Source organism: Rhodamnia argentea, chromosome 6 (assembly GCF_020921035.1).
Source record: "Rhodamnia argentea isolate NSW1041297 chromosome 6, ASM2092103v1, whole genome shotgun sequence".
In the NCBI taxonomy this organism is placed as follows: Eukaryota; Viridiplantae; Streptophyta; class Magnoliopsida; order Myrtales; family Myrtaceae; genus Rhodamnia; species Rhodamnia argentea.
The window spans coordinates 21,087,875-21,104,829 of NC_063155.1; the positions used below are offsets into that span (position 1 = coordinate 21,087,875).

A 16,955-nucleotide genomic window follows, 5' to 3' on the forward strand; every position below is an offset into this window, starting at 1 on the left:
TTTCAAAGGCTTGCAGTTGATGAACTGCATGTTCAGCCATATACTCATATGCATGAACCATTTCTCTCAGAACTCAATGCTCGACTTTGCTGACCATTACAAGGAAACAAATTGTTCGACAGAACACGTTCGTATGGAATTTGAATTGTTTCACCTGTACAAATCGATGGTGCCGCCCATTAGTGAAATCAAGCACTATGGACATCTATAATCAAATCAAATGGCACCGCTTAAAACACGAAATCTCTTGTCACGATTTACAAGGACAGAAAGTGTCATCTTTGCCCTACTTCCGCGCATTCGCCATCACTGCTTGCTCCTAGCAGACGAGCCAACGCAAAACAGGACGAGTCTCCTTATTTGCCTATTTAACTAGCACAACACCCAAAAGGCAACCTTCCACAATTCCCAGATGCCAATCCTTTCGAGCAGAGCAATGATGGCAGCCAAAGAGAACCGCATCATACTCCATTCCGATTCAACTCAAACAAAACTTTCAAAAGAAACTTGTGATTGTGCGACATATCTAGCTTTCGGACATGAAGCACTAGCAAGGCCTTGAAGCAATTGCACAACGCCGCCAACATCATTCAGATAATATTTTGCCTTGCTTGGCTTCTGCCCCACTGTGCAGGCGAAAATTTCGGGAGCCACGGAAAGAGGGGCTCCAGAGACAGTGCTCAATATGCTCTCAAACATATCCTCATCAGATCTGTCATCACCAATGCACATTACGAAGTCCGGTGGCCCGGCGCCATTAACCATTGTCATCAAAACCTTCTCCGCAACCAATCCTTTACTTACTCCCTGCAAAAACAGCATTTTAGAGAGAGAGAGAGAGAGAGAGAGAGAGAGAGAGAGAGAGAGAGAGAGAGAGAGAACAAATCAAATTCATACCTGAGGTTTGACCTCCACAATTTGCTGTCCCCTCTTAACAACTACAGGTTCATTAGCAAGCACACTCTCCAGATGACCCAACAATTCCTTGGCTTGGCATGATCCAAAATCGGGGTCTGCATCCTGATGGTGCCACACCAAAGCGCTCTCCTTGTACTCTATGCTTGACCCATCAGTTGCTTCTGTGTATGATTTCATTATAGGTTCCACGGTATTCTTCCAATCAAGATCAGCAGCCAATGAACTGGTTTCCCACTCAGCTTCATTGTTCCACCTGCAGCAGAAAAGGAGCCAAAACCCTAAATGATGGGGAAACTTTCATTGTAGCAAGAAATACATAAGATTCTGTTTTCCACATACCTTATAAAATACCCATGCTCAGCAGCTATTCCAAGCATCTTGCAAGAAGAAAGCCACTCACTTAATGATTTTCTCCCCCTCCCACTTATAATAAATACAGTGTTCTTTGGATCATTACAGAGAGTATTCAAAACAGAAAGGATTTCAGGGCCTGGCATTTTACTAATAGAAGCTTCAGGAACAACAGTGCCATCATAATCCAGAAATATAGCTCTTCTATTTGTCGTCCTATAAGAAGCGACTGCGTGATCAGTTAATAACCTTCTAAAGCTGGGAGAAAGAGAGAGAACTCTGAATCCCAATCCCAGACCAAATGCCCAGCACCGCTTCTTGTAATGATCTTGGCATGCTCTCTCCAGATCTTGTGCGAAGCTGCGTGCCCAATATGCCACATCATGAGTACTGACATATTTGTAATGTTTCTCGTGTCTTAATTGCTTCTCAGAACTTCTCATGTTTATTGCTGAACTTAATGCATCAGCCACAGCATCAATGTCCCAAGGATTGACCCTGATTGCTCCACTAAGAGAAGGCGAGCAACCAATGAACTCAGAAACTACGAGCATGCTCGTGCGGGGAGTGTCCTTTGTTATGCCCAGTGCTTCCTCCATGCTTGGAGTTCCCTGCCTGCAGACAATATACTTGTAAGGAACTAAATTCATCCCATCCCTCACAGCATTCACTATGCAGCATTCTGCTACTGCGTAATAGGCACTCTTCTCGTAACGCGGAACAGGACGGTCAACTAAAACCACTGGCTCATAACCAGCGGCACCATAAGCTTCATTAATCCTTTTGGCAGTTAAATACATCTCCTTTTTTGCTTCTTGGACATCTTTGCCTAAACCTCTAGCTGGATTAACAATTTGAACAAGGACTATTTTGCCACGTAATTGCAGATCCTGCTGCAAGAGTTGCTCCATGGCGAGTAGTTTTAGACTGATGCCCTTAAAAATATCCATGTCATCAACACCAATAATCACTTTCTTCCCCTTGAACTGTTCTTGAATCTCCTTGACTTTGGTGGATGTAGCAGGAAGATTAAGGACAGATTCAAGCCGGCCCATGTGAACACCTACAGGCAAAATTTTGATATACACTGTCCGACCAAAATACTCCAGTCCAATATACCCTCGCTTAGATTCATAATCCAGGCCCAGCATTCTACTACAGCATGAAAGGAAATGGCGCGCATAATCAAATGTATGGAAACCTATAAGGTCACAGTTCAGCAATCCCCTCAAGATCTCATCCCGGACAGGCAAGGTTCTATAAATTTCTGATGAAGGAAAAGGACTGTGGAGGAAGAATCCGAGTTTGACACGATGAAATCGCTTTCTTAGAAATGTGGGTAGGACCATGAGGTGATAATCATGAACCCAAACATAGTCATCGTCAGGACTTATGATTTCCATCACCTTGTCTGCGAAAATTTTGTTTGCAGATACATATGCTTGCCAAAGCGAACGGTCAAAACGCTCCCCATGGTCTGCACACATGGGAAGCATGTAATGGAAAAGGGGCCATAACTGTTGTTTGCAGAATCCAAGATAAAACTTTTTCTGAAGATCATGAGGTAGAAAAGTTGGAACACAATTGAAATCCTCCAACAATTTCTGAGCAACTTCTTCGTGCTCACTCGCATCTATTTCAACCTTGAGAGAACCCACATAAAGTATCTCAGTTTCAGACGAGAAACCATCCTTTACTTGTAGTAATATTGAATCCTTATCTAGACTGAAACTCCACTTCTCTGTTTCCATATCCCTTTTAGCATGCAAAGGCAACATATTTGCAACAATGATTTTCCGCTCATGAAAACCAGATGAAGTGGCATCAGAATCTCCATCAGGACTGCCATTACCATCCAAATCAGATATAATACCTGGCACCTTGATGACCCTTGGAAGAGCTCTAGGAATTGGAACGATATCCAAAAGATCCCCAGTAGCCAGATCCGAGAAATTCATATAAGATCGTGATGCCATTAGAAGTAGAGAAGGAACGTCACTGATTCATACAGGCAAATCCTTAAACCCAAAACAACATGAACGATTGTGCTGAAGCACAGAACAAGACCTACAAAAGAACGTGTCACATACAGAAATAGCAGCACATAAGATAAGCACCTCTACCATTCTCCCAGAACACAACTGACTTAAAAACATATATTGTGACAAAACAAAACCCATCACACAGACAAATTGCCTTGCTACTATTAGAAACTCCTAATCATATTTATAGGCATTGGTAACACCCGTCTCACGATGAACAAAACGCCAGTCCGCCTCCTCCCAAGGAAACAAAGAGGACAGAGAAGGAAGCAGAATGCTGTGGAGACAGCAAATTGCCTTTAAGTGTACAAGGAAAAAGAATAAGCAAAGTGATAAGCCAAACTATGCTCATTGAAATGGACAATTAGCAAGTCTAGAATTAAGATCGTGCAAAGGGTATATCATATGCTTATCTCTCCAAAAGGAATCATCAGTTAAGTTGTTCCAAGTAGTCAAATAACAATATATCAACTATTGCCAAGACTCAATGAAACAGAAATGAGGCATTCTACCACTCACTTCTCACAAGAGGTGAAACCCAAAAAGTTGCCATCTCAAACCTTGTAAAGCAGTCTCCAGTCAATCTCCTAAGGCAAATCTACTTGCAAGCATTCGTCCAACATAAAAATATTATATTGTATGTAGATAATTTATTTAGAAAAGCACAAACCGAGTTTCCAACCAAATTTGAGATTCATCTTATTTTCACATCCTACCCATCATTAGATCCATCAAGTCAACATAACCCAATTCACAACTGTTAGATATGAGCAAAAGTGATTCTAATAGGGTTGGTCACCAAGCAAATCCAACGAACTTTTTGAAAAGATAGCCGCTCAGTAAGAAGATGTTTAAACTATTTGATGGCATCATCTACGTTAAGATCGGGCCAAAAAAAGACCCGCAATAGAATGCATCCCTGTACAATGTCAACACACTTTCTTGACAGAAGAAAATTCCATGATACCACTACTGTGTACTTTTTATGTTAAAACAAAATGAAAATCAATTAAAATCATGACATCCTAGCACATGGAAACCCATGCACAAAATCTGTGAGCATGCCTACACATTTGTGTGTGAGTGTTGGAGCGGGAGAGGGAGAGGGGAGGTAGAGAGAACATGCTAAATGCAGGTAACAAGTATTTCATGTAACAAGACAGATGTAAAGCTCAACTATATGCATGCCTCATTTGCATTCAAAAGTATCATTCGACAGCCTATAACAGCCAAAGCCAGGAAAGAAAAGATTCATAGACAATTTATAAGGCTCCCTTTCTTTTGCGGAAACGTTAAGTGGGAAAACCATGGCGTTTGGATCACTTAAGGAAAAAAAAGTCAACGGAAGATATGTGCTTAAATTCAAGAAAATGATTTCTTCTTTAAAAAATCAAAAATTATTTTCAAAATATGACTAGATATCGGCATTTGGACTAGAAACTTTACGGTTGGGCATAGGAACCCCAACGCTTGTTCTCGGGCAGTTGACATCGGCCCTAGCCGGGTTCGCCGGACTCCATCTAGACCAAGCCTAGGAACAAAGAGGCTAGGCCTAGAACTCGATGCTCGTGTCTAGGTGCACAGAGGTTTGGCTTAGGACACCAACACCCGTGGCTAGGCCTAGGACTCCACTACCGTTGCTCGATCGCTCGACGCCCTAGCCTGGGGTCCACGGAGGTCGAGCCCAAGATCCTTGTGCTCGTACCCTAATCTCTTAACACCCAAGCGCGGGCTCAAGTCCATAGCGTCAAAGTCCATTTAGTGGGAGAAGATTTTCCACATTTTTCAGCATTTGAATCACTTAGGGAAAATAGTCAACGGAAAATGTTTTCCGAGTCGGGAAAAAATCTATACTTAAATTCAAGAAAATGATTTCCTCTTTGAAAAATCGAAAATCATTTACAAATTATGATTAGATATCGACACTTGGACTAAAAACTCTACGGTTGGGCATGGTAACCTCAACGCTTGTTCTCGGGCCCTTGCCGGCGGCCTTGGGCTGGGTTCGCCACAGTTCATCGACACCAAGTCTGAGTTCAAAGAGGCCGGGCCTAGAACCCCAGTGCTTGTGTCCGAGTGCACAGAGGTTTGGCTTAGGACACCAACACTCATGGCTAGACCTAGTGCTCCACTACCGTTGCCTGCGGAGCCCTAGCTTAAGGTCCATAGAGGCCTGGCCCGAGACCCTAGTGCTTGTGCCCAAATCTTTGACGCCCGAGCCCAAGCCAGGTCCATAGCGTCTGGATCCATTTAGTGGGAGAACATTTTCCTCATTTTCCGACATTTGGATTGCTTAGGAAAAAAAGTCAATGGAAAATGTTTTCATCAATGAAAACTCTATGCTTAAATTCAAGAAAATGATTTCTTCTTTAAAAAAATTGAAAATCATTTTTCAAAATATGAATAAATATTGGCGTTTGGACTATAAACTCTACATTTACGCATAGAAAACCTAACGCTTGTTCTCGGGCCCTTGACAGCAGCCCTGGGCCGAGTCCACTGGAGTCCATCGAGGCCAAGCCTAGGTCCAAAGAGGATGGGTCTAGAACCCCGGTGCTCGAGCTCGGGTACACAGAGGTTGGGCTTGGGACACCAACACCCGTGGCCTAGCCTAGGACACTCGTACCATTGCCCGTCTCCTTGATGCCCTAGCTCGGGGTCCACAGAGGCCGAGCCCAAGACCCAGTTGCTCGTGCCCGAATCTCTAACACTTGACTCCAAGTCCATTGAAGCGGGGCTCGGGTCCATAGTGCCCGAGCTTGGCGCCCATGCCTTGGTCCTTGGCACTTCTACTCGGGTCGAGGATCCATTGAGGCGGTGGTCGGGACGTAGGCACACGCCCGAGTCAATCAAGGCCACGCTTGAGGCCCCGGCACCTGCACTCAAGTCCATCAAGATCGGGCCGGGACTTCAAAGTGCGAACCGGGATTCCCGGCACTCATGCTCTAGCGCCCAATGCCCGGGTCCATCGAGGCTTGGCTCGGGTGCCCTGCGCCCTAGTTGGGGTCCATCAAGATCCAACCCAAGATCCTAGTGCCCATACCCAATTCCCTGCCCGAATAATCTATTTTTACTCGGGAAAATCAAATTTTCCTCACCAAAAGACGGAAAACATTTTCTAGTTCATTTCAGTTTCGGCCAAATACCGTAAAATATTGTCATTTTTCCAAGAAAATAACTTCGTGGAAAACATTTTCCAGAAATGTTACATTTTCCACGAAACAAATGGAATCTAAATGTAAAAAAAAGTTCATTTAACAATTGCCTGAATATTTATATTATTCGAAAAGTTCCTCTAAGAACACGAGTATTACTTCAACTCGAGAAGAGGAAAAAAAATTCAAAGAGAAACTACATCACCAGTCAGCAACGAAAACATCTTGAGGGATCAATTTCGGGAAAGGCAGAGTTCGTATTTGCAACCAACACACGGTATAAGCAAGAAATCCAAACTGCCAAAGACAAGCTCAAAAGTGAAGAGACTTCCAAGAAGTTTAACCTTGGAAATATCAGTAACCTAGAACATCATTGACATGTCAGCGAATCGTATGCCTGTTCTGACTATAGAGACTAATAGAGGAGTCGGAATTGACAGTAAGAAAAAGTAAAACACTTCTGAAATGATACCCAGCACTAGAACCAGAAATAAAATCTGCTGGCCATCCAAACAGAGATAAAAGAGACAACCATTTAGAAGATTTACACTTCTCAGAAGGAAGATAAGCTCTATGTCTAACAATTAAAAGAATGGTATATGACCGCCCAAAATCTTACAACGTAAATGAACTTCGGTTGTTTAAGGGAAAATCTCTGCCTGTAACGCCCGCAAACGAGGTCACAAATAACCAAAGATAACCACAAAGAGTAACAAATAGAGAAACTATCATAGACAGACAGCAGAGCAGACAGGAATCACTGCACAAAACGTGCTGCCCACAATTCCTCTATCCCAGTAGTCTCAAAACAGATTTCGTGAATTCCCAAACCTGAACAAAATCCAAATCAAGCGCTTAAATGGCTAAAGGGGAGAATCACCCACCAACCAAAACCCCGCCGCAACTCAGAACAAAGATTCCTATCTTGAAGCGCAACAGTCGAACCAAAAAAAAACCAACTCGACGGAAACTAGGCATCATCATCCACCCAACTGAACTCGCTTCCGAGCAACGAAGACACCAATTACACACGCAGACACACACAGAGACAAGCACGGCGGGGACCGTCCCCAAGCATTTCGAAGCAACCAAAGGGGAGACTCTCGTCGGAGCAAAAAGCGTACCGAGTTGACGGCAGGCGACACGGAGATATCGAGCGGCGGAGGAGGATCTCCCGGGATTGCGCGCACACCTCGAAGCGAACTGCTCACCGGGTAACGGCGATCGGAGGACGCTCTCGAGGGGAGGGAGACGGTGGCGACTACCTTGTGGAAGCTGGTTGCAGAGGAGACAGAGAGAATGGAACACCGAAAAAGGTCCACAAAACGTGAAAACTGCGATGTAGAGAGAGAGAGAGAGAGAGAGAGAGAGAGAGGGAGGGAGGGAGGGAGACGGGATAGGGTCGTTGGGACGCGTTGGGGGGGCTTTACCGCAGTTAGTTTTCAACCCTGGCTATCCAGTTTCGGATCACGTTTCCCCGTTTCAACTTTACTTTGAAATTACTCTAATGCCCTCCACCAGCACTATATCCTTTTTACCCTTTCATTGATTAAAAATAAAAAAAAATTGGAAGTGGAGGAGAATGCTTTAGAAAAAGAAAAAAAAAGTGGGGAGTGGCGAGCGAGCATCAGCACGTAAGGTCCTCATGTATAGCCGCCGGTCCCTAGCGATCGGCACTACCGCGGAATGTTCGGTTAGAGCCGTGATCGGTTTGCACCCGCCACAATTCGAAAGTTTAAGATTGGCGAGCATGTTATCACTGTTCCACCAAAATAGTAGCAACCATGAAAAGGATCCGGGCGAGATTAGAAACCTACCTCACTCGTTATCAGCTCATTGATGAATAAAAAAAAAAAAAGAGAGGACTTTACATCTTTGGAATCGTAGGGTTTCCCTTTTATGATATTTGGAAAGTTAAGATTTTTTATTTTATCTTTGATCAAAAAGTAAAGAGGAGGCGTCGTTTCGGTAGTGTCGGAGTAGTGTGGTTAATAAACAACATTATCCTCCTAGCGATGTGGGTTTGGCTTATCTTATCACGCTTCTTTGTCCTTTTAATTTACTGATTAATCTTGTGAAAATTAGTGCTAATTAAACAAAGCTTCTTCCGGTCAAAAGGAGATAAGCGAAGACCAGGCCCCTAATTTCCGTCCATATATATATTTTTTTATCTCATTGCATTATTGAAAACCATACTTTATCAAAGAATTGGAATTTTTTTTTGTCATGCAATTATGATTCCAAGAAATAAAATTCTCCAACGAAATTACTTTCCAAATTTACGCGGATTATAGAGATTTGATCCCTTCGTGAAATTTTTACCTTTTTTTTTTAATGGTACAGTGGATATAAGCCCGTGAAATTACCAAAGAAGAAAAGAAAAAAGTCAGGGAGGAAAAGCACAGGAGAAATAAAGACGAACCAATTGAGTGTCGTGACCGATAGTACGATTCGATTTTCGATTCCCAACTAAGTCAATTTAGATTGGAATCATTTCTCGTCTGAATCGTTGCGGCTTGATCCGCAACCACCGATGTCGAGATCGAACCGCACCAGGCAATGCTCATCCCCACCATTCGGGTTTCGCGGTAGCCGCCCCACCCCACCCCACCCCACCAAACCAAATTCCGAGCGGGCGAGTGGATAGGCATTATTAGCCCCCACATCTCTCGTTTTCCATCATGCATTCCACGTATATCTTCACGTGCAATCTTTTTTATTTTTTTCTATATCAGTGATCTTTATCTTGTCTCCTCATTTTCTTCTTCTTTGTTTTAAGATTATCTTTATTAATTAGCGTTTAGGGCTCGCCCGTGCATGACGTCATTAGTGGATATATATATATATATGTGTGTGTGTGTGTGTGTGTGTGGGAAGAAAATGGGTGATTATTCTATGGGTTGGACAAAAGTGATAAGTTAAAATAAATGGGCTAATTTATGTACACACTCTTACTTGTTTCTCTTTCTTTTCTTTTCTTTTTATGCGGGGGCAATCCGAAGATCTCTTTCGAATAATAACGCCTTCCATAGATATCTACACCATTTAAAATAAGAGTTAATACCACGAAAAAATTTCAAACTATTACACGTGATAAATTTATCCCAAATAAATTTTTGGATCACAAAAAATCCTAAACCGATATACCTATGGAAAATTTACTAAAAATTATTTTTTTGACCACAATAAACCCAAAACTAGTACATATGTGATAAATTAATCCAAAACTATTTTTTTGACCATCGAAAATCTCAAACCGGTGTACTTGTGACAAATCTATCGCAACTAATTTTTAGAGCACAAAAAATTTCAAACTGGTACATACGTGACAAATTTACTCTTCCTTAATTTTCGCTAAATTGGATTAATTTCATGAAAAATCCCAAAATTGATATACATGTGATCGAGAGAAGGTAAAAACCCAAAATTGGTACACCCGCCAATTATCAAGTGTCGTCTAACTTAGCAATTTGATAGTAAAATTTAACCAAAACTAATGGAGGGTAAGATCGTCATAGGTGTACCCGTTTAGAATTTTTGACAGTCAAAAAATTAATTTTGGGTAAATTTATCACATATGTACCAATTTAGAATTTTTGTGGTCAAAAAAATATTTTTGGGTAAATTTGTCACATGTGCACCAATTTGAGGTTTGTTGTGGTCAAAAAAATATTTTTGGATAAATTTGTCACATGTGTACCAATTTGAGGTTTGTTGTGGTCAAAAAAATATTTTGGATAAATTTGTTACAAATATACTAGTTTGGAGTATTTCATTGTGTGAACCCTAAAAATAAAGATGATCTCCTACTTTTAAGGGATCATAATTCTTCTTCTTATAACATTGCCATATTAGTAATTTCATAAATACTGCATTAATGAAAAACTTTGTGAATCGAATCATTCATTCTTTTTTTCTTTTATATATCATCTATTTCAATTATAAATTTTGAATATTTTCTATCTTAACCTAACTATAGAAGTACGAATTGGATTATTTCTATCTTAACTATAAGCTTCTTCATATCACGTCAATATTTTCTTTCCCTTAAATGATAATTTTAACATTTCCTTATCTGATATATAATGACTCAAACTTTCTGTAGATGTCGATTATTTGCTCACATGCAGCTGAGTGTGGAGGACACAAGCAAACGTTTTAGGGAAAATATTTTTAAATCAATCATTTTTGAAAAAAATGATTGATTTAAAAATATTTTCCCAAAAATGAATAATATTTTCTTTACAAATAACAATTTATGTCTAAATATTTTCGTGGGTGATGAAAATATTTCGTTTCATTCATTTTTGTAAACGATACGAGCAATCGTTTTTAGGAAAACGCTTTCCAAATCGTTCATTTTTGGTAAAATAAATGGAGCCTCAACATTAGACCCTTTCTTCGTAGGCTAATCCATATTTTCTAAAATCAATGATAGACTAAAAAGTCAAACCTGTGACAATAAAAGCAATATAGTAATGAGTGCTATATTTTGGAAAACAATCTAACATTTTGTTCTCTATTTTTTTTTCCTCGAGATATGAATAATTTAGAACATATTTTTTTAAAGATAATCACATGTATCTTTTGAGATAATTAATCGATTAAATATATTTTCATTACTGATAATAATTTATGTTTAAATAATTTCGTGGACAATTGAAATATATTTGTTTCATTCGCTACTACAAGCGAGATAAGCTATCATTTATGAGAAAATTATTTTTTAATTTACTTATAACCTACCTTAATCAGCCTGATTATCCAATGATTCCATTCCATATCGCAAGTTAGTGCTTTTGGCAACACATCCTCCTCCCAAAAGGAGGAAAAAGGCAAAAAGGAAACTTCGTGCGCGTGAAAATCCAATGGCAGAAACGTAATTATCCCAAAAGAAGTGGCTTTTTGTTTGAGCTCTTCTGCACAGTAATGGCGAGGAAGTGGATAAGATGGGCGGCGGGATAAGGGGCATTTCAGTCCTTTCCGGCCCCCTCCTCGTTTTCTCCGACTTGCTCTTTCCATTTTCCTCGTCCACCAAACCGTCCTCCACTCCAACCGCCTCGCGCGGACACGTCACGACGCGACCTCAAAGTTCCCCCCCCGCGCGCCCATGTCAGCGATTATCACCCGCCCGAATTTAATTCGGTTCTGCAACACCGCCAATCCATCGGTCGAAATGATTTTACGGATCAATCGAAATCGAGTGATTCTCAAATTTAATCATATTTACGCACATGTAAAGATGTCAAACGGGTAGTTCGGATCTGATTTGGGTCGGGTTGAATATGACCCTATCTATATTGATACATTTTCATATAGTAAAAATCTAACGATCCCTACCGGATCCGATCCCATCCAATCCATATCGGACTCAATTCATACCCGATCCGATCCATACTATTCAAACACTTTCGTATTTAATCAAATTTATCAAAACTTGTGAGTTATTAAAAAATTTATAAAAATAAAATAATTAGCTAATCCATTTATGACCTATTTAAAACTCGTTAAGACCGATAGTGATTCCTTTATGACCCATTTAAGTTTATTAAGCAATCAATTTATAATCCACCCTATTCAATATGGGTTAGAATATGGGCTCCTGGCCCATTTTGCCCCCTTTATGTGCATGTCACGCAGATATAATTGCAATTAGCGAGCCGATACCTTGGGCTTTTTTTCCAAAATATGGTTAAAAAAAATACCAATTTAAGTGTTTTTGTAAAAAATTTACCGATTTAGGGCCTTGTGCACCTACTCCTTAATTTTTTTTTTACTTTTTTTTTTGCCACACATTTTATTATTTTATTATTTTTATTTTTATATTTATAATAATGTTTATTTATAATGTATATATTTATACAACTCAGACGACTACACGACACGGCGGCTACTTGCGAGCGTGGCAGCGGCATGGGGCTCGCGGGCTTGCGGCACACGGGAGTCCTTGAGAGGTGGTTGACTCGAGCGGTCGAACGAAGGGGGAGCATGGCAACACGGCACCGCAATGGAGTGGCAACAAGAGCTTTGTGTATCTACAAAAAGAAAAATAAAGTAAAAAAAAAAATTAAGGTGTTGTGCGCCTCCCATAGAGGCACGATGACATGGCACCGCAGTGGAGCCGCCCCACCCAAGCTCTTGCCGTTGCTCCACTGCATTGTCGTGTCACCGTGCCTCCCCTCTATTTGACCACTCGAGCCAACCGCCGACCTGCCGTCCATCCTCGTCATTGCCACCCAGCCGCGAATCACTCATGGTCCTTTCTCCCGTGGGCCGTGCCGACCCGAGATTTGCAAACTCGCAACCCCCTAGCCGCACCGCCCTTCGCCGACCCACTGCCCGAGGACTCTCGTGAGTCGCAAGCCCGCAAGTCTCGTGTCGTCGCTACGCCCGTGAGTTACCGCCATGTCGTCGTTTGAGTTGTATAAATATATACGTTATAAATAGATATTATTATAAATATAAATATAAAAAGAAAAAAAATAAAATGTGCGGCAAAAAAAAAGAAAGTAAAAAGAAAAAATTAAGATTGTGCGCCTCTTTGGGAGGCGCACAAGGCACGTGCGCTTGTAACAGAGGTGCACATGCTCTCAATCGGTAAAATTTTTACAAAAATCCTTAAATTGATGATTTTTTTAATCATATTTTAGAAAGAAAGCCCGATACCTCATCAATCGTGCAATGACAAAGGTCTTGCTGGAAAGGTTATACGACTTTTTCCGCATACGTATATTGCCTGCCCAACCAAGCATCCTCTGTTTTTTTTTTTTTCCATCTATTGCACGCACGAACGATTGTTTTTTTACTAGTAAAAATTAAGGCTCCATTTGTATAACGTAAATGAATGATTTGGAAAAAAAATCATTTTATAAATGATCGCTCATAAATATGAACAAAAAATTATGTCATCGTTCACGAAAATTTTTAGACATAGATTATGAAAAATAGAATCTATCGATTACTTATTTCAAGTATTTTAAGCGATACAATCTAAGGGTAATCGGTCCTCGGTTCGGTCAGATTCCACCTAGGTATAAGGAATCGGACCGGTCCCCGAGCGACCTAATGAAACCGGTGAGCAACATAAACTTTAATTTCGTTTTAGTTTACATTTAAGAAATAAAAAGAAATGACCGGTTGATATTTAGATTTACATTTAAGAAAAAAAATTAATTAAAAATAGTCGATCCTCTAGACAGGCCCGGTTCCCCTAGAATTGAAAATCGGATCGAAAATCACTAATTCCAATTGAGCATCAGATTGGCACCCCAAGGAACTAGGCCAAACCAGTTGGTTCGTCGGTTTTCTCGAGTTAATTGAGCGATAAAAAATGTCGAATCAAGTGTGATGTATTTCGCGCTTAAACACTCGACTCAACCACCATCGACCGAACGCTTCGTAAGAATTCATGGAACTAGTCAAAGACGAGGTTCGGTCACGACTCAACCTTCTTTCGTTTTTAGATGGGTTCTTCCTTTTTGGTCGAATAGATGGGAGAACCAAATTGGGCGAAACGGAATGATTATTTTTTTAATTATGTTTTATTTCTTTATGTAAACATAATTTTAATTGGCATCTTAAAATTAAGTTTGTGTGAAACCCCCCCCCTCCTCTTAATAGCATACCGGTTCTATATGGGACCACCTAGGAACCGAATCGAACAATCCGATCCCAAGATCATCCGGTCCGGTTCCTAGTTCTCGGGTTGGATGTGACTGGATTAGATAGAAAATCGATCACCCATGTATTTTACTAAGAATCTAAATTCATTTCATACTCTTATCATGCAACGACATTTCTTCATCTTAGAGTAATTCGATTAAATATTTTAGAAAAAAAATTTACAATATTTAATCGATTAAATATATTTTCATTATTGATAATAATTTATGTCTAAATAATTTCGTGGACAATTGAAATATATTTGTTTCATTCGCTACTACAAGCGAGATAAGCTATCATTTACGAGAAAATTATTTTTTAATTTACTTATAACCTACCTTAATCAGCTTGATTATCCAATGATTCCATTCCATATCGCAAGTTAGTGCTTTTGGCAACACATCCTCCTCCCAAAAGGAGGAAAAAGGCAAAAAGGAAACTTCGTGCGCGTGAAAATCCAATGGCAAAAACGTAATTATCCCAAAAGAAGTGGCTTTTTGTTTGACCTCTTCTCCACAGTGATGGCGAGGAAGTGGATAAGATGGGCGGCGGGATAAGGGGCATTTCAGTCCTTTCCGGCCCCCTCCTCGTTTTCTCCGACTCGCTCTTTCCATTTTCCTCGTCCACCAAACCGTCCTCCACTCCAACCCCCTCGCGCGGACACGTCACGACGCGACCTCAAAGTTCCCCCCCGCGCGCCCGTGTCAGCGATTATCACCCGCCCGAATTTAATTCGGTTCTGCAACACCGCCAATCCATCGGTCGAAATGATTTTACAGATCAATCGAAATCGAGTGATTCTCAAATTTAATCATCAATTCGACATTTACGCGCATGTAAAAATGTCAAACGGATAGTTCGGATCCGATTTGGGTCGGGTTGAATATGACCCTATCTATATTGATCCATTTTCATGTAGTAAAAATCTAACGATCCATATCCGATCCGATCCATATTATTCAAACACTTTCATATTTAATCAAATTTATCAAAACTTATGAGTTATTAAAAAATTTATAAAAACAAAATAATTAATTTTTAAAATAATTAGATAACCTATTTATGACCTATTTAAAACTCATTTAAGACTGATAGTGATCCCTTTATAACCCATTTAAGTTTATTAAGCAATCCATTTATAATCCACCCTATTCAATATGGGTTGGAATATGGGCTCCTGACCCATTTTGCCCCCTTTATGTGCATGTCACGCAGATATAATTGCAATTAGCGAGCCGATACCTTGGGTTTTTTTCCAAAATATGGTTAAAAAAATACCAATTTAAGTGTTTTTGCAAACAATTTACCGATTTAGGGCCTTGTGCACCTACTCCTTAATTTTTTTTTTACTTTTTTTTTTGCCGCACATTTTATGTTTTTTTAATTTTTTTTCCTTTTATATTTATAATAACGTTTATTTATAATGTATATATTTATACAACTCGGACGACTACACGACACGGCGGCAACTTGCGAGCGTGGCGGCGGCATGGGGCTCGCGGGCTTGCGGCACACGGGAGTCCTCGAGCGGTCGAACGAAGGGGGGGGGGCATGCCGCTGCGCCCGCGAGTTACCGCCATGTCATCATTTGAGTTGTATAAATATATACGTTATAAATAAATATTATTATAAATAAATAAATAAATAAATAAAAAGTGTGGAAAAAAAAAATAAAAAGAAAAAATTAAGATTGTGCGCCTCTTTGGGAGGCGCACAAGGCACGTGCTCCTATAACAGAGGTGCATATGCCCTCAATCGGTAAAATTTTTACAAAAACCCTTAAATTGATATTTTTTTTGACCATATTTTAGAAAAAAGCCCCGATACCTTATCCATCGTGCAATGACAAACGTCTTGCTGGAAAGGTTATACGACTCTTTCTGCATACGTATATTGCCTGCCCAACCAAGCATCCTTCTTTTTTTTGTTTCCATCTATTGCACACATGAATTAGGGCTGTGCAACCGGGTCGGGTTTACCCGGAACCCGGATCGGCCCACCCGAAAAATGGGGTCGGGAATCGGTTCTTGCTCAAACCGGTTCGGGTTTCGGTTTCAATTTTTGGGAACATGTTGAAACCGGTCCAGTTCCCGATTCTAGGTGAAGACCCACCTGGACCGGTTTTAGAACCGGTTTTTAGTTACTTAAAAAAAAAAAAAGAAACCCTAATGTAGTGTCCAAATAACTATGATTTTGGTTTTATGCTCATGGTGTTTGAGTTTTTTTGGTGCTGGTTCATGCGTGCTTAATATGGTGTCTTTTAGCATGTTATTTGAATTATACAATTTCGGTTCTTTTTTAATGGGTACAATGAAAATTGAAGTGTGATAGAAAGACTTGCACTATGTTAATTCAGCGTTCTGGAGGATCATTGTTGCTTTTGGTGGATTGTAACTTTTATTTTTTATATCGGGGTTTGTTGCTTTTGGTGGATCATACTATTATTTATTATTATTTTTTGGATTGTTGCTTTTAGTGTATTATAATTTTTGTTGCTCATTTCATCAATGCTCATGTTATTTTGATGAAAAAAAAAGGAAAACAAGTTCTCGGGTAAACCTTAAAACCGGATCGAAAAATAGGGTCGGTTCCAAAACAAGTTCTAAGATAAACGGGGTCGGTTCTTGGTTCCAAAAACCGGGAACCGATTATAACAGGGTCGGTTTTAGGGTCTAGGTCCGGACCCGGCCTATGCTCACCCCTAACACGAATGATTGTTTTTTTACTAGCGAAAATTAAGGCTCCATTTGTATAACGTAAATGAATGATTTGGAAAAAAAATCATTTTATAAATGGTCGCTCATAAATATGAACAAAAAATTACGTC

General features: G+C 40.2%; 1 protein-coding gene across 1 annotated transcript; it reads right to left on the reverse strand.

The window, feature by feature from the left end:
- Positions 1 to 7,834, reverse strand: LOC115734486 (probable alpha,alpha-trehalose-phosphate synthase [UDP-forming] 9). The gene is made up of 4 exons (XM_030665304.2): positions 7,591 to 7,834; positions 1,258 to 3,336; positions 898 to 1,171; positions 1 to 807 (listed from the first exon to the last, which is right to left on the reverse strand). Exons 2-4 carry the CDS (start codon positions 3,243 to 3,245, stop codon positions 484 to 486), a joined length of 2,586 nt encoding a protein of 861 aa, XP_030521164.1. The 5' UTR covers positions 3,246 to 3,336; positions 7,591 to 7,834; the 3' UTR covers positions 1 to 483.
- Positions 7,835 to 16,955: the final 9,121 nt, after the last annotated feature.